The 17,913-nt window shown below is 42.2% G+C and overlaps 2 protein-coding genes across 2 annotated transcripts in view; both read left to right on the top strand.

Moving 5' to 3' along the window:
- Positions 1-4,287, top strand: part of SLC25A38 (solute carrier family 25, member 38) — a 17,234-nt gene extending 12,947 nt beyond the window's left edge. Inside the window, exon 7 of the mRNA XM_006869125.1 lies at positions 4,165-4,287. Coding sequence (XP_006869187.1) covers positions 4,165-4,287 — 123 coding nt within the window. The remainder of the gene's footprint in view (positions 1-4,164) is intronic.
- A 12,446-nt stretch (positions 4,288-16,733) lies between these two features.
- Positions 16,734-17,913, top strand: part of LOC102840239 (40S ribosomal protein SA-like) — a 4,716-nt gene continuing 3,536 nt past the window's right edge. The window contains exons 1-2 of the mRNA XM_006869178.1: positions 16,734-16,885; positions 17,094-17,277. Coding sequence (XP_006869240.1) covers positions 16,734-16,885; positions 17,094-17,277 — 336 coding nt within the window. The remainder of the gene's footprint in view (positions 16,886-17,093; positions 17,278-17,913) is intronic.

The raw sequence follows: 17,913 nt of genomic DNA, 5'->3' as shown, positions 1-17,913 counted from the left end.
ACCAGAGAAACAAAGGACTTATACAAAAAACTACAAAACGCTACTACAAGAAACCAAAAGAGACTTACAAAAATGGAAGAATGTACCATGTTCCTGGATAGGAGGACTTAACATTGTGAAATGTCAATACTGCCCAAAGCAATTTACACATATAATGCAGTCCCAATCAAGATTCCAACAACATTCCTCAAAGAGATGGACAAAACAATTACAACATTTATATGGAAGAGAAAGAGACCCAGGATAAGCAAAGCACTGCTTAAGAAGAAGAATAAGGCTGGAGGCCTCTCACTCCCCGACTTCAAAATTTGCTACACAGTGGCCAAACAGCTTGGTACTGGTACAATGAAAGATACATAGATCAATGGAACAGAATTCAGAATCCAGAAATTAACCCATGTACATACAGCCAACTGATTTTTGATAAAACACCTAAATATATCACATGGGGAGGTGATAGTCTCTTCAACAGATAGTGCTGGCAGAACTGGAAAGTGATATGCAAAAGATTGAAACAAGACCTTCACCTCACACTTTATATAAAACCCAACTCAACATGGATTAAAGACCTAAATGTGAATCCCAGCATTATGAAGTCCATCAATGAAAAAATAGGGACAAATGTGAGGGCACTAATTCAGGGAATACACAGACTACAAAACATTTTGAAAACTACACAAAAGATAATGGAATTTTTCAATAAACTCTTTGAAGCCCCGTATTGTTGCACTTCACTTTAGTGCACTTTGCAGACTAAGTTTTTTATGATTTGAAGGATTGTGGCAACCCTATGTTGAGTCATTTTCGGTGCCTTAATTCAGTAGTATGTGCTCCCTAGTCTCTGTCACATTTTAATAATTCTCACAATATCTCAAACTTTCATAATGCTATTGCATACTTAATAGGCTATATAGTTATTATAAGCATAACTTTAACATGCACTGGGAAAACAAAAACACATGCAGCTGACTCGCTTTATTGCATTGGTATGGAACTGAACCCACAACACTATCTCTGAGGTGTGCTTGTATTTAAAAGTTACTGGGTTACTGTAAACTGAATGTCCATGCTAAAGATAAATTTGGTGCCTTTAGATTTTTCGGCACTTCTCACTTTGTCTATGCAATAGATGAAACATGTAACTATATGCACCATTCTCACCCTGCTGTTAGGTACCATCGAGTCAGTTCCAACCCTTAGTGACCCTGTATAGGGTTTCCGAGGAGCAACTGGTGAGCTTAAACCACTGACCTTGCAGTCCAGTGCATTAACCCAAAGTACCATACCAGGACTCCAATCTCACTCTAAATATAAGCAAATATTTGTGAGTCTGATACCCCTCAACACAGCTTAGGTTCTTGCTTTCTTACTCTGTATTCCTAAAATCAAAAAGTATGAAAATAATAAGTTGTTTAATATATACAAAAATTACAGGAATGATACCAATAAAACCAAACCAAACACATAGTTGTCGAATTGATTCCAACACCTAGCAATGCTATATGATAGAGTAGAAGTGCCTCATAGGGTTTCCATCTGTAATCTGCATAGAAACAGACTGCCACGTCTTATGTCTACTGAGGAGCTGGTGGGTTTAAACTTCAGACCTTTTGCTTAGCAGTAAAGTGCTTAGCCAAAACACAACCAGAGATTCTTAGGACAATTGTTGTTGTTGGTGTTGGTAAGTGCTGCTGAATGGGGTTTCCAGGAGTCCTGGTATGGCACTCTAGGACCAGCACTGGACCATAAGGTAGATGGTTCAAACCCCTCAGCCACTCCTCAGAAACTCTATACAGGGTTGCTATGAGTCAGAATCAGTTCTACAGCACACAACAACAACAACAGGGTTTCCAAGGAGAAGCTGGTAGATTTGAACCGCCGACCTTGTGGTTCACAGCCCAGTGCTGATCCTACAGGGCCACACCAGGAGTCCAATGCAATAGGAATAAGAAAATCAGTCCAGATTATGAAGGAGAAGGAAGAAGTGTTTTGTTTTTCATTCATAAAAAGTGAGGGCCACTGAGAGAGTACCCAGAACTCAATCGACAAATGGAAGAGTCAAGAACAGAAGAAAACTGTAAGAACAAAATCAGAGGATCTGGGAGGTCAGTCTGATCAAAACAATTACAGTGTTAACCAAGGTAAACATAGTGAAACAGAGATCCAGGTGGTGAGAAGTCCGGTAGATTATAGGATAAAATAAAGTGTCTTAAATGGAGGGAAAAGTTAACCACAACAGTGGGGTTGGGGTGGGGGGTTTAGAGGGAGGTGACAGTAGAGCACAGGTGACAGGTTAAAGGCAGACACATCATAGTTTGGGTATTGGGGATGGCCATACAAGAAGGGAGAGGAGGTGGAAGAACAAGGTAGATAGGGGAACACTGTGACAGGTTTGCATGGCCTAAGTGAGACAGAGGTAAATAGTGATAGTTTAACCTTGGAACAACCAGCCTCTGTGATACAGGGATCTAGGCATAGTTTGAAGAGGGGAAATAATACTAAGATGCTTGACTGTCTTATGAATATTTGTTTCCCTTGCCTACTGTTGTAAAATAAACACTTGAGTGGGATAGAAAGGAATGTCGGGAAACATGATTAGAGAAAAGTTGTAAGCCCGTCTTCAGCCTATAACTGATTGGAATACCTACAAGGTGCTCTATAACTTGCCTAGTGAGATAGGCCTCTTGTGGAGCCTTTGCAGAGTATAAGACCTTATGTGGAATCCTGAGTCCCATCCAGAACCTTCTGAGGTGGACATTCCCACCAGAAAGGACAAGCAGACCAGCCTGGAACAGCTTGAGTGACAGAAGATACATCTTCAAAGAAACATCAAGAAAAAAACAAAACAAAAATGGCAGTATGACTGGTTACTACAAGAATAAGCAAGCTGTTCACCGGGAAGCCATCAAGGCAAGCAGTCAAGTCTCTTCAGGACAAACTCCCCTCTAAGACTGAAACTCAAAGGGAACACATGAGCAGGCATGTAAGCTTGCTGGTGACCACATTGGTCTACTGGTGAGTGGAAGAGGGGAAAATGCAACAGTGAAGAAATGGACTGAGTTCAACCATGGTCCATTGACTCCCATTGACCTGGAGATGAGAGAGTGAAGAGGAAGGGCTGGTTGGTCCAAAGTATGGTGAGACCTGGGGACACCTGAGCCCATGAACAAGGACATAGCCACAGAGGGCTAGAACTGAGAGTGAAGCATCCAACTGATATGAAGTGGGGAGAGATACACAAAAATACCCCAACTTGCAGATAGTACGCATTTGACCTAGCCTCAATGACTTGATAATCAGAAATCTACTAGAGGAAGATAAAATTTTTGATAAAAGAAACAAGGATAAATTGTTACAATTTAATGAACCTGACCTATACTCATGAAGGTTGTTGTTAAGTGCCGTAGAGTCAATTGCCACCCAAAGCGACCCTGTACAGTGTTTCCGAGGAGCAGCTGGTGAGCTTGAGCCACCATCTTTGGTTCAAACCAATTTTTCTATCCAGCGCATTAACCCGTAGTGACTAAATACCAACAGAGAGGGAAAGAGTCTTCACATCAAGTATCAATGCTATCCCGTCTGTGCACAAGGTATAGAGGGACAGGCAACTTAGACATTAGCTACCTAAAATGAGGAGGGCAATAAAGACTTGAAGTGACTGGCTTACAAGATTTCAAGAGGGGGAAGATACAGTCCCCACTGAATAGTTTTCATCTTGTCTGGAAGGGTCTGGTTAAAAGAGATGGGGATAAGATTCTTATGATTCAATAGTAAGTAATTGTTACCATGACTAATTGTGACTGTAACAATTGTAAAGGTAGAAGTTTTGTAACAAAAATGGGGGAGTAGTTAATCTTACAGTCCAGAAACAGGACCCTAGGACCATCAAGGGAGAAGAGCACAAGTGGAATGCAGGACCTTATGTAAAGATTTTCAACTAAGATGTAGATTTATCTAAATAGAGCAAGCCTAAAAAGATATTGCATGTTTTAAAAAATGTTCAACTGGTTTTCTATTTGGAACTGTCAGTCACAGTTTTGGCCTTGTAGTCTAGAAAGTCAGAATCAAACATGAGGTAATACAGAGACACTCCACTGTCATGTAAGGATAATTAATTGTATTGCTGCTTTGCTTCTGGAATTTTAACATTAGTTTTTATCATAGGACTATGGGCTGCGTGGTTTCTTCCAAGGCGGAGTCCCCCGGGCCCTCCGCAGAACTCTGATGGCAGCAATGGCGTGGACAGTCTACGAAGGGATGATGGCCAAGATGGGCCTCAAATCCTGACCTAAGAAGACTGGGAAGGGGTGGGTATGATCTATTATTGCCTGCGTGGTTTCTGCCATGGGCTGCTTTTACCTCACTATTCTGGAGTAAGATGAAGCCCCCTCTGAAGAGCCAGGCAGAAACGTCGCCTTCAGTGACCCCACTCAAGTAGAAAATAGATGGATCTGACTTGAGCCTACAGAAATCTCACAAAAGAGGAATCAGCAGTACAGAAATCACACTGGGGAGTTAGGAGAAAGGTTTGCATAGGCTGCAAGCCCGCTCAAACTAGTTCTGGAAAGAGCTCCGTCAGGTGGTCTGATGTAACCACCCGTCTACACCACGATTCTCCGTGGATGCCCTATGGGACCAGAGAAGCTGTAGGTCACCTGCTGTGTCTGAGGAACTCCAGTTGTGGGGACACTGGACCTGAGTCTTCAAACTGTCACCAGGTTAATTGGCTTCTTGTCAACTTTTCGAGACTCTGGGGAGTGGGGGCAGTGGCTTCCTAGCCTATACATGTTGTCCACATAAATGGTGTCTTGGCCCCTGAACTGTTTCAACTCAAAGTTGTTCTGGCATTTTTTCTGGAACTTAAATTCAGATTAATACAAGGAAGCTCTTTCAATGGAAGCTGCTTGGAAAACCTAAATAGTATTGTCACTCTGTTTTGAAATAATAAACTAGATCTAGGGTGACTGGCTCTTAACCTACTCAGCCCCTTGAAGCACACATTTTTTATCAGCTCTATTTAGTCAGTCATTCCAAAAACAAAGCAAAACCAATTGATGTCAAATTCATTCCAGCTCCTCGCAAGCCCTGTGTTAACAAAGTAGAATTGAGTGTAGGGTTTTCTTGGGTATAATGTTTATGGAGTAGGCATGGTGGCTCTGTAGGATAAGCATTGAACTGCTAACCACAAGGTCAGTGGTTTGAGCCCCGCAGCCACTTCATGGGAGAAAGATGAGGCTTTCTGCTCCAACAAAGATTTATAGCCTCGGAAACCCTATATAGGGTCTCTTCACTATGAGTCAGAGCCAACTCAGAAGCACATAACAGCAGCAATCTTTATGGAAACAGGTTTCCAGATCATTTTTTTTCTTGGACATCATTGGGTGGGTTTGAACTGTCGATCTTTAGATTAGTAGTTAAGTGCAAACTGTGTATGCTACCCAGGGACCTTCTAGATCATTCAATTTACTAATTTCAAGTGTACATTCAATTCAGTGATTTTCTTTAACATTAAAAAGTGGTATATTCACTACCATAAGTTTTAGACATTTTCATTTGCCAATAAGCCTTCATCCATTCCTAGCACAGCCCATGCTCTCCCGGAGCTCAGAGTCCCCAGGTTGTGAGTCAGGACGATGTGAAGCAGGGGCCAGATGCACTGCTTTGGTGCTTGAATTCAGGTGGGCTCAGCTCCAGATCTACAGAACCTGCAGAGCCACCAGACTAGCATTGTTGTTGTTGTTAGGTGCCATCGAGGCAGTACCAACTCAGTGACCTTATGCACTGCAGAGCGAAACACTGCCTGATCCTGGGCCAACCTCACTATCGTTGTCACGCTTGAGCCCACTGATGCTGCCACTTTGCCAACCTATCTCGTTGGGGGTCTTCCTCTTTTTCTCTGACCCTCCACCCTACCAAACATGCATTGGTCTAGCAGAAGCCATCATATCCAGCCACCCACCCTACCCCCAGTTGCCCTGTGTTCTAACAGACACTGAAACTAGTTCCATCAAGGGCCTCCATGAGCTACTTCTAAATTGAGGGTCCTGAATGTCGATAAGACTTAGGCCCATAGGAACTCCATCTAGGGTCAAGAACTCTTGTGTTGTATTTTTTTTTTAAATCTATTATGTTCTTTGTATCTCTTGACTGGTACATTTAATCCATTCAGTGTAATTATCAATAGGTATGAGTTGATTGTTTTTGTTTTTCTGTGTGTGTTTTAGGTGGTGGTGTTGGATTCTTTGTTCCACATAATTTTCTATGCTGAGTTCATTTTGTTGGTGGATTTTCTTTTCGTTTTGTTTCTCTTGGGCTAATGTTTACTGAGTCTTTCTGACTTTCCTTTTACGGAAATCTTATGTGCAGGTTTATTGTTTTGTTTTGTTTTTTGAGGTTACCCTGTAATTTATTAATTTTCCCCCCTGCTATTAAACAGTCATTTTATCTTGAAATCTGCCAGACTTCCTTGCCATTTGGAAATTCTGTGTCTGCACTATTCCCTCTTTTTGCTTTGTAGTTGACTTCAATATATATTGATATCTCTGGTTCCCTATTATCAGTCTTGTAAGTTTGCTTTACTTAAATACTTCTATATCTGGATTGATTTCTGGGTGTTGTTATCACGTATGGTAATCTTAGGTTGTTGTCTGCTGTTCGTTCTCAATCCATTGGACACTTTTTAGCATTTTTTATAAAGTTGGTCTGGTCATTACAAATTCTTTTAATATCTGTTTATCAGGAAATAGCCTAATTTCGCTATCTCCAGGGGACATTGGGTGAAAAGAATTCACACCTTTCCTGTCGCCCATGCGATTCTGCTCTGCCAGCCTTCCCTCTGCCACCAAAGCTGCTCACGAGATGATGCAGCTGCATTTGGCCAGCCCTTTGCCAGTCAGTCTCCCTCACTCACCATCCCTGCTTGGCCTCTCCTCCCAGCAAGCACTCCTCTAACCTTCTGAAGTTCAGTGTGCCAAAATTTTTATCTGTGTCTCTTTTGTTTCTGGCAAATATTTGGCATATTAATGTATGTTTAAAATAAATGTATCCTTAGGTTTTAGGTTACAATATCCTATTTAAGAATTTTGTCAGGGGTATGGAACAGAATAAAGTAGGGCTCTAATTTCAGAGTGACATCCAAACCACCAGTGTGTTGAGAAGCTGTGTAGAAAAGCAGAAGGACTAGACTGCTGCTCTGGGAGAGATGGGGAAATAGCTTTGGACACACAGCTGATGGATGGAGTACCTGCTTCCTAAGACCTTAGACTCCGAGTAGGTGGGCTGCAGGTCTTTGACCAGGACGGCCTTAGCCTCCTTCATCTTGAGGCCTCAGAGACAATGCTAGGAGGACCAGCCCAGCAGCACCTGGGAAGGGAGGAGCTGACATGATGCTGACAGTGTGGGTTTTCTTTCTAATAGAGATTTTTCTCTCCTTTTATCTCGTTGGTAAATTGTGGATTCCAGATGCTCCTCATTTGGGGGCAAATGATCCTGATAAAAATGAGACAGTTGAATCTCTAAACATGGAGGTTGTGGATTGAATTATATCCTCCCAAAATAGGTGTTGCATTCCTGGCTTGTAAATGTGCTCCTGTTTGGAATTAACGGTTTTCTTTTGTCATGAGAATGAGCTCATAGCAGTGGAGGTAGGTTCTAAATCTAATCACTTCTGAACTGTAAAAGGGAGAACACAGACACTAAAGGAAGATAGAGGACACGTGCGAATCATCTTCAAGCAGAGGAATATCAAGGATTGCCAGCAGATACAAGACCAGGAGAGGACCTCACAGAATGAACCTGTCCAACAGATAATGGAGATTCCATTTGTATTTGTAGCCTTCTGAACTCAGTAAATACATGTCTGTTCTTGATAACCACCCACTGTGATATGTGTGTTATAGCAGCATTAGATAACTAAGAGAGGCCCTGGGTGTTATGTGTGGAAAGGTTGAGGCTCTAGCCAGACGTACCACAGAAGAAAGGCCTGATGGGCTACTCCTGACAATCCACCATTGAGAACCCTGTGGAGCATATTCTAGTCTGACACACATGGATTGCCATGAGTCAGTCATTCCAGAGCAGCTCCTTAGGTCATTTCAACAGTGGTATGAAACTGGAATTTGCGTTTGTGAATACTGAGTGCAAATGTCCCTGGGCCATATCTCAGGCTTCAAGACCTTGTTTTTCCCTCTTCTACATTCTCACTAGCATTTAAATTCAGAAAGAAAGTGCCACATGGGCTTCAGCCAGCTTAGGAAACACTACCCTTCTCTCTTTCTTTTCTTTTTTTAAAAATTATTCTGTTCTGCCTCAGACTTAAAGCAAATTATCGGAAGCAGAGCTTGGTAGAAGGAAAATAAACCATCTGGTAATAAGAGATAAGGCCTAGTAGGCCATGATCCAAGAAGCTTTCGGGCTGAAGTTAAGGGAGATTTTTTTTAAAAAAATATGTTTAATTGTAGTATTTGAAGCAATCATAATAGTAGAGCAAATGATGTAATGGTCCTGTATTGACATCTTCGGATTGGACAATTACTATCAATATTACCCCCCATTTGGGGCGCCTTTCCATTTCATTCCTTTACGAAGCTTCTCAGAGCAAGCAGATCCCATATATCACTCAGTGGTTAGCAGTCGGGTGCTTAGCCACCGTGCCACCAGGGATCCTCCCTTCCTCCCACTCCCCGTATATACCTTTTTCTCTCGAGTTAGGAAACAGACAGCCAACTAGCTCCTGACAGAAAGCCTCAAGTCTGGCCAAGTCTGAAGTAGTTAGAGTGCTTTATAAACTTGTTCAAAGGAATATGATTCTCAGTGTCTGCCTATGCAAGCTGAAATAAAACCAGCCTTCCCTCAGCGCTTGCAGGGGCCAGCTGGGTTCTAGAACTGCCTCAGGGCTTATTTGCCCTTTGCCCTCATGATGACAGTGAGTTGGGTTTAGGTTTTGGATCATCTCTACTCTGCCAGGAAGAGGCAATGAAAGATTGGAGCTATGACAAAAGGTGAAAAGTCTGAAAGGCATAAAAGTTTCTCAACTGGCAAATTGGTGAGTGAGATGAAAGTTCTGTTTTCTTCGCTCAGTTGCTTCCTCTCCACAGAAACGAAGACCTAAGTTTTCACCCGCAGTTAAGAGGATCAGTTAAGTATAGTAAGTCCCAGAGTTGGGAATGTCTCACTTAAGGACAACTTGAACTTGCCCTTTCATGTTAAGTAAATTGCCCTAACTCTGAAATGGCTGAACCAAACCCTACACCCAACGAACTCTTCAGTACAATCAATTCCTTTACTGGTTACAAGTACAGTTTTCAAATCATTGCAAAGGTTTCAAGCCTTTTCTTGAATTAACCCACCACCTAGTACCATGGAGTTGATTCTGACCCATAACAATCCTATAGGACAGTAGAACAGCTTCATAGGGTTCTGAGACTGTGAATCTGTGCAGGAGCTAACAGCCTTTTCTGTCTCCTATGAAGGGGTTGGGGGGTTTCAACCTCTGTGACCTTACAGTTAGCAGCCCAGTGCTTCAAACCATTGTGCCACTAGGGCCCCTTTCTTGCACTAACCCAGAAAACTCAAACCCACTGCCACCAAGTCTATTTGGACTCCTTGCGACCCTATGTAGCATATCTGAAATTAAATCTTCACTGCAGCACAAAGCCTCATCTTTCTCCCACGGAGCAGTTGGTGGGTGGTGGGTTTGAATTGCCAACCTTGTACCTCGCAATCCAAGGCCTAACCCACAATGCCACCAGGGTATCTTATTCTTGCATTAAAGTAAGGAGTATGGTATGGTGCTATAAGGTAAGCACTGGACTGATAACTAGGCAGTTCAAACCCACCCACCTCTCTTCTGAAACCCTATACAGGGTCACTATGAGTTGCACTGGAACTGACTAATTGGCGCTTAATAACAACAACAAAGTAAGGCTAAATAACCATATGCATGCACTGTTCCAATTTACCCACAAATTTTTATAGATTAGAAACAGATCTCCCAAACCAAGGTTGTTGTTAAGTGCCATCGAGTAGGTTCTGACCCATAGCGACCCTGTATAGGGGTTTCCAAGGAGTAACTGGTGAATTTGAACCGCCAACCTCACAGTTAACAGTCCAGTGCTTATCCTGTAGTGCCATACTAGGGTTCCAAAGTGAGTCATTTCCTGGGACCGACTCTAGTCAAGAAACTGGGCAATAATGACTAGGGTGCTGAGATCTACACTGCTCCTTCCTTCCACACCAGGACTGAGCATTCTGTATTTCCAACTTCTTCCTTACTAAATTCATCACTGTTCTAAAACCCTGGCTTTTCTTTCTTTGCAACATTTTTCAGCTTTGCCCTTCTTGTCACTATCCCTTCTGCCAAATAGCTGGCTCATTGCAATAGCCTCTAGGTATTATTTCAGCTTCTCAGTTCTCCTTATCTGCCCCTTGGTAATCACTGGTTTATGCAGTTGATACACAGGTGAGAGTCAAACTTGGCTGCCCATTGGAATCTTCTGGAAAGCTTTAAACATTACCCATGCTTGGGTCTTTCAACCAGAGGATATGGCATAAAGTATGGCACGTATCTTTGGTGACATTTGGGGGCAACCCATACTGAAGGGTGTGGTCTTTGGTCTTCATCAGTATTTTAAGTCCTCTTTAGCTTCAGCAAGCAAGATTGTATTGCTCGCAAATCACAGGTTGTTAATGAGTCTTCCTCCAATCCTGATGCCATGTTCTTCATATAGTCCAGTTTCTCAGATTATTTGCTCAGAATACAGATTCAATAAGTATGGAAAAAGAATACAACCCAGGTGCACACCTTTCCTGATTTTAACTATTCAGTGTTCCCTTGTTCTCTTTAAGCGACTGTTTCTTGGTCTATGTACTGGTTCCTCATGGACACAGTTAAGTGTTCTGGAATTCCCATTCTTCACAATGTCCCCATAGTTTGTCACTGTAGAAAGCCTTAGCACAGCACAAGTAAACATCTTTCTGGTATTCTTTACGTTCAGCCAAGATCCGTCAGCAATGATATCCTTCATTCCTCTTTTGAATCTGGCTTGAATTTTTGTCAGTTCCCTGTCCATGTACTGTTGCAGCTGATTTTGAATTATCTTAAGCAAAATTTTATTTGCATGGGATACTAATGATATTGTTAGATGATTTCTGCATTCTCTTGGGCCATCTCTCTTTGGAATGGGCACAAATGGATCTCTTTCAATCAGTTGTCTTCCAAATTTCTTGGAATATACTAGTGAGTGCCTGCAGTGCTGCGTCAGTCTGTTGAAAGATTTCATGGTAGTTGCTCCCTTTTATAGTCCTACCAGCAATGTAGGAGGGTTCCTGTTTCTCCATGCCCTGCCAGCATTAGTTGTTTTCTGGGTTGTTGTTGTTATCTTTGCTGCTAATCCTGGGGTGAGAGGAAATCTCATTGTGGTTTCGATTTGCATCTATCTAAGGACTACTGATCATGACTATTTCTTCATGTTTCTTGGCTGCCTGAATGTCTTTTATGAAGTGTCTGTTCATGTCCTCTGCCCATTTTTAAATTGAATTGTTTTCTTTTTGAGGTGTTGAAGTGTTATATAAATTTTAGAAAGTAGTCCCTTGTCTGATATGTTATTGTCAATTTCTCCCCCCCAATCTGTGGGTTCTCTTTTAACTCTTTTGGTGAAATATTCTGATGTACATAAGTACATATAATATTTAGAAGGTCTTAGTTATCTAGTTTGCCTCTGTTGAGTGTTTGTTTTCCATTATGTTTGATAGTGTATTTATGCCATGGATCAAAGCCCTTAAGTTTCTCCGTATTAATGACCTTTATAGTTCTAGGTTTTACATTTAGGTCTTTAATTCATGTTGAGTTTGTTTTTGTATATGGTGTGAGATATGAGTCATGTTTTATTCTTCTGAAAATTGGTTTCCAGTTTTGCCCCAACCTTTTGTTGAGGAGACTATCTCTTCCCCATTTAATGTGTTTTGGCCCTTTGTTAAAGATCAGCTGACTGTGTGTAGGTGGATAGATTTGACTACTGTGTCCTTTGTAATAGGTTTTGAGATTGGGAACTGCGAGGCCTCCAACTTTGTTGGTCTGTTTTAGTAAAGCTTTGTTTATCTGAGGTCTCTTTCCTTTCCATGTACATTTAGCAATTAAGTTCTCCATCTCTTGAAAGAATAATGTTGGAATCTGGATTGGAATCGCACTATTATCTATTGATTGCTTTGGGTAGTGTTGACATTTTCAGTGTTATGTCTTCCTATCCACGAGCATGATATATTCTTCCTTTTTTTTTTTTTTTTTTTTTTTTATACGTCTTGTTTGCTTTCTTGCAGTAGTGTTTTATAGTTTCTTTGTATAGTTCTTTTGTTTCTCTGGTTGAATTTATTCCTAAGTATTTATCTTTTGAGTGACTATTGTAATTATATCATTCTCTTGATTTCATTTTCAGAGCTCCCTTTATTAGTGTAAAGGAATCCAACTCATTTTTGTATGGGTTTGAACTACCCATCCTTGCGGTTCAAATGATTTTGCAGTCTAGTGCTCCCGATGGAATAGCCTCAAAATTCATAAATAAAACTCTAATATGGTTACGAGTCATGCTGCTAACCTAAAGGTCAATAGTTCGAAACTACTAGCTGTTCTTTGGGAGAAATCTGAGGCTTTCTGACCCCGTAAAGATTACAGTCTCAGAAACTCTATATGGGGTTGCTATGAGTTGGAAGTGACTCCACAACACAGCATAACCACCATATAGTATAACCAAAGAAGGAAATAGACAACTCCAATAATAGTTGTTGCTGCTTCTTGGAAACCCTATACAGGGTCTCGAGGAAGGAGTCGGAACCAACTCAAAGGCACTTAACAACAACAAAAACAACTTATTCAGTTCATCTTTAATCATGATATCATGCCGTTCTTTGTTTCTTCTGCTGGGTTTTCAGTATTGGAATTTCTGAAGGTGTTTCTGTTTGCACTACTTTCTGCAATAAACTCTTAGGTAGGCAGAGTCTTTTGCCTTTACTTACCATTTCCTCTCCCTCTCTGTAATGGACCTTTCCCCCTCCCTGGTTTAATCGTGATTTGAAAGCTCCAGATTTTATTTTTCAACTTTAAATCTCTTTCAAACACACCATAGAGGGCAATGTGGACAATTTGTGTACCGGGGGACAGCGACAGGTAAGATAGCATGTACTAATCAATCTGTCCACCAGGGATGCAGTCTTCTCTCTCTGTCTCTGATGTTCTCTAATTTGTTATGGTTCCCTTTCCTTTTGTTTTTGCAATCAATTTTTACCTGGAATACGTACACCCACTGAGCCCGTTTTGGGGATGGGTTTGCCCTCCGGTTTTGCCCAAGGTTTCCTTCTCTGCTCTGTAGAGATTATTTATCTCTGAGCTGGCATTATTTATCTCTGAGCTGACTTTCCTTCCTTTCAGAAGGAAGAAGGGGCTGGCACACCCCAGAAGGATCTCTGAGAGCTCTGTCTTGTTGGTTTCAGAGCCTCAGCAACCCTGTGGTGGTGTGGTGGTTGGGAGAGCAGTGTCCGCATAGGTGACCCCCTTCCTGATTCCACTTCCTATTGGAGTTTGTATCAGTAGGGCAGCTAACACAGAGGTAGTCAGAGCCCAAATGTATAAAGGGAGGTCTGCCTTACTATTAGATCCAGCACTGTAGTGTGTTGGCTGTGGTGTAGCCTCTACTCAAGATGCCTGCTTCTTAGCACACAGTAGCTTCAGTCAGCAGTCTTCAGTGTGACTGTAAGGGGGAACAGGCAGACCCCAAATGATCCTTAGGGAGGTCTATACTGTTGGTTTCAGAGACCTGAGCTATAGGGTACACAGGGAGGCAGGTAAGTGTGCTGACTATATGAGCTGACTCCACTGTGGGGGGCCTTCTGTAGCAGTTTGTGACAGTGGGGGAAGAGAGTGTCACACTGGTCAGATCCCTATGGAGGTCTGCTTGTTGCTATCAGAGCCCCCCTAGTAGATTGTTGGCTGTGAGTGCAGCGTCCATCATTGATTCCTAACAAACAGCTGCCTCAGTCAGCAATCCTCAACACCAGCTGCAAGTGGGTACAGTCTAACCCAACTGTAGACTGCAGGTTCTACTGTAGGGCCCTTCTGTAGCAATTCACAGCAGGCTTACAGGTGTCCACGTGGACCTGAAAATGGACCTGGGTAACATACAAAGGGGTAAAGCGAAGGGGAGCAAGATACCCCATATTGCAGGTCCCTGGACTCTTCCGTTTCAAATCAGAATAGGGACTCTGCTAGCCACTGAATGCTATAGGAAAGGCAGCTAAAAAAAAAAAAGTCCTAATTTGATATTCGAAAAAGAATTTTTAAGCCCATCATTTTTTAATTCCACAAATCTACTCTACAAATCCCAAAAATCAGAGTTTGCAGAAGGAAGCTTCTAAAGTTTTTCCTTATCAAAAGTGGCATAGATTTGGGAGGGGTGGGGTGGGGAAGTGGGGAAGTGGTGTAGGAATTTGTGCAGAGGACCACAAAGGCCTAAGAGATGGGAGGGCAGTTGAGTCTTTGACAAGTGCCTCCTAGGGTAGATGGTGCCACATTGTGGATTATAACTAGTATGTTAGGTGTTTTTCATCTTCCACTTTTTTTTTTTTGTTTGTTTGGTAAATTTTATCAGTGTTTCCTCATTTATTTGTGGTTTGCCTCTGTATCCCGGAACCTGGGTCACAGATAGTCATAGCATTCTTAAAGTGCAAGTAGCTTTCAATATCTACATTTTCATGGTCATCATCTTCCAACTTTTCTCAACCCATGGTCTTGCCAGGAATTTTTCTCATGTGGATCAGTTCTTCTCATGGATTGAATTGTGTCCCCCCAAAATATGATTCTTAGGGGTTTGGCAGTTATGTGATGATCTAAAGTAGCAGTTATATGATTTGATGTGATAAACCAATAAAAGGATTAAGGTGGGCTGCAATGCCCTTAACCCTATCACAACCCTGATTTATGTAAGGGAGTTTCCCAAGTATATGGCCTTGGTGTTAAATCTTACAAAAGACAAAAGGAGAGAGATGTGAACCAACAGAGGGACCTACTACTACCAAGGAGTCCTGCTGTGGCACTGTAGGATAATGCTCAGTTTGAATCCCAAGGTCGGAGGTTCAAGCCCACCAGTCACTCCTGGAAACCCTATATAGGGTCGGTACAGGTCAAAACCAACATGACAGCACTTAACAACAACTAAGAAAGTGTGTCTTTGGGATCTGGGGTTCCTGCACTGTGAAACTCCCAGATCCAAGAGAAGATTGATGCCAAGACATCTGGAGATCTCAAAGGAATGCTGGGTCTAGTGCTGAGAGGAATCAAGGTAGTGCTCTGAATTGGAAATTCTAGTCTCTTAAACTGTGAGACGATGTTAAAGCCTGTCGATTGTGGTATTTCTGGTATAGCTGCACTAAGGTAGTTCTCATGGACAAAGTTAATTTATTGAGAAAAGCTTGAGATACTGTGGAGAAAAAAACACCTAAACTTAACTACAATAGAATGTTGTGGCTGTTATAATGACAGTATTAATGAATGGCACATAGGGGAAGGAGTTGTCCTAAAAGGGACCCTGAGAAGTCCTGCAATGACAGAACCCTAACCTTGAAGCCAGTCATTTAGCTAGCAGAGAGCTAAGTTTAAAAGTCATCCTTTTATTTGAGAGCCAAATGTCTCCAGATCCGTCTAGCAGTTTCTAGGGCTGCTGCTTTAAACTGCAAGGACTAATTGTACTGCTTTCTTTTATGACAGTTCTGTGTTAAAATGCAGTGGGGTTTTGTTTTGTTTCCATTTAAAAATCTGTATAGCTCATAGAAAATTTCAAAAAATACTGAAAATGGTGGGAAAATGTCCATTTTTTAATTTAAAAAAAATGTTAATTGTGGTGAGATACATATACACCAAATATTCTACTCCTTTTATTAGAATCTTTGGTGTCTATGTGGTTCTCCGTCTGACTGCACATTAGAATTACCCGAAGAGGTGTGTGTGTGTGTGTGTGTGTGTGTGTGTGTAAGATTGGGCAAGACATATTTAAAAGTTCTCCAAGTAAGTCTAAAGTGCAGCCAGGGTTGATAATTATTAACAATTTGGTAATGTCTTTCCAAATATCTTTTAATGAAAAGGACCTCACTGTGCACAGGGTTGCTGTGCACAGTGTCTTGATGGTACTTAACAAGAATAAAACATGTATTTTTAAGGACTTCATGGTATTGCATTTGACGGAGTAAATCTTGAGTGTTTAATTCCCTATTGAAGAATATTGCAGAGTTGTTTTTTCTTTTTTTTAATAAAGAGGTAAAAACAATCTCTATGCATACGTCAACGACAGTGTAGTCCTTTTCCTTTTTTTTTTTTTTTAGGACAGGTACCTTGAAAAGAAAAAGTATGAATTGCATACTCTTCAAGTTTTTTCCAAAAAATGAGAATAATGTCTCCAGCTTTGGTTCGTGTAACACTTGGGCTTTTGCAGAGTGCTGGAGTGGCTTTGTAGGTTAAGTACTCGACTGCTAGTCGCAATATCGGCGGTTCACCTTTACCTGGAGGGAGCATCTTTCTCCAGCAAAGGATCTTGCAGCGCGCGAACGGGGGGTTTTGTGGTTAAGGGATCGGGTGTGTATACTACAGAAAGTAACACAGAGAGTTTAGGGGCTCACTTAAATTCAAAGGGAGAAAGGCGGTAGGAACTTAAATTCTGGCTAGTTTTCAGGTTTGAGATTTTGACAGCTGGGACATGGCCTCGGTGCCTGGAAAGCAGCTAGGACCTTTTCCTTTAAGAGTTCTACGCCGGCGCCGCCAGACTCGCTTTCCAGAAGGAACTCACCACGTCTACGTACCCTCTAAGCTCCGCCCTTCTTCCGCTCGTTACCATTGGCTGATAGCTGCGTATATAAAAACGTCATTTCCGCTCGTCTGTCCTTTCCGCGCTACCTGGAGAAGGGTCCATACGGCGTTGTTCTGGGTAAGGCCCTTGTGGGGTCCGCGGCGTCCTCCAAGGCCTCCAGGAAACTCTTTCTGCCCAAATGAGGGGTGCTAAGAGTAGGAGGGAAGATAGGTCGATAGAGCAGGGCTCGCTTTGTGCGCTCGGCCGCAGACGCGGCGTTTCGCACGTGGCCGAGGTCCGGCGCGCGGCTTCCCACAATGCCTTAGGCGGGGCCCAGGTCGCGCTTGTGTTGAAGTTCAGGGCTGGGGTTCGGTGCGCGAGTGCGCAGAAAGCCGACCAAGCTAAGATCACATCGGAGCGTGACACTTGGCTGCGGATACACAGCAGCTATTCTGTGGGTCTGTTTATCCCGTGTCCGAGTTGTTAGGTTGTTGGGAAGCTTTTGTGGAAAACTGAAGTGAAGTGACTCCCCAACATTTTGCTTTAAAATGTGAAGTGTCCACAGCTCCGCTCTTTGTATCTACTGTTGCATATTCTCAAGCGTGGCTGCTCTTTTCAAGTACGATTGATACTTTTGTTCATCCACGACTTTTACTACCGCCCTGTGCACTTTGAGGTTTAATTTTCAGTTAACTACATCTACTTGCAAAACTGGGTTTTATGCCAGCCTTCATACCACTCTTGCTCAGCAGGATTGGCCTTGCTACTGTGATAGGTAGTGGTTGTTGGTGAATTAGGTCTCTTCACTAAATTGTTTAGGGACTAGTTCACTGGCTGGCATTGTACCTGTTAGTCGTTGATACGAAGTTAATCTCATTCTCAGTAGACTGCACCCCAGTTCACTTAACTAGCTGGAATGAAAAGGACTGGCTTGTTGACTATTTTCCAGGTTCCCGTCGTAACTTAAAGGGGAAACTTTCACAATGTCCGGAGCCCTTGATGTCCTGCAAATGAAGGAGGAGGATGTCCTCAAATTCCTTGCAGCAGGAACCCACTTAGGTGGCACCAACCTTGACTTCCAAATGGAACA

This window comes from Chrysochloris asiatica, unplaced genomic scaffold, assembly GCF_000296735.1.
Source record: "Chrysochloris asiatica unplaced genomic scaffold, ChrAsi1.0 scaffold00127, whole genome shotgun sequence".
Taxonomy (NCBI): domain Eukaryota; kingdom Metazoa; phylum Chordata; class Mammalia; order Afrosoricida; family Chrysochloridae; genus Chrysochloris; species Chrysochloris asiatica.
Note: the sequence above shows the minus strand (reverse complement) of the source record. Positions and strands in the feature narration are given on the sequence as shown.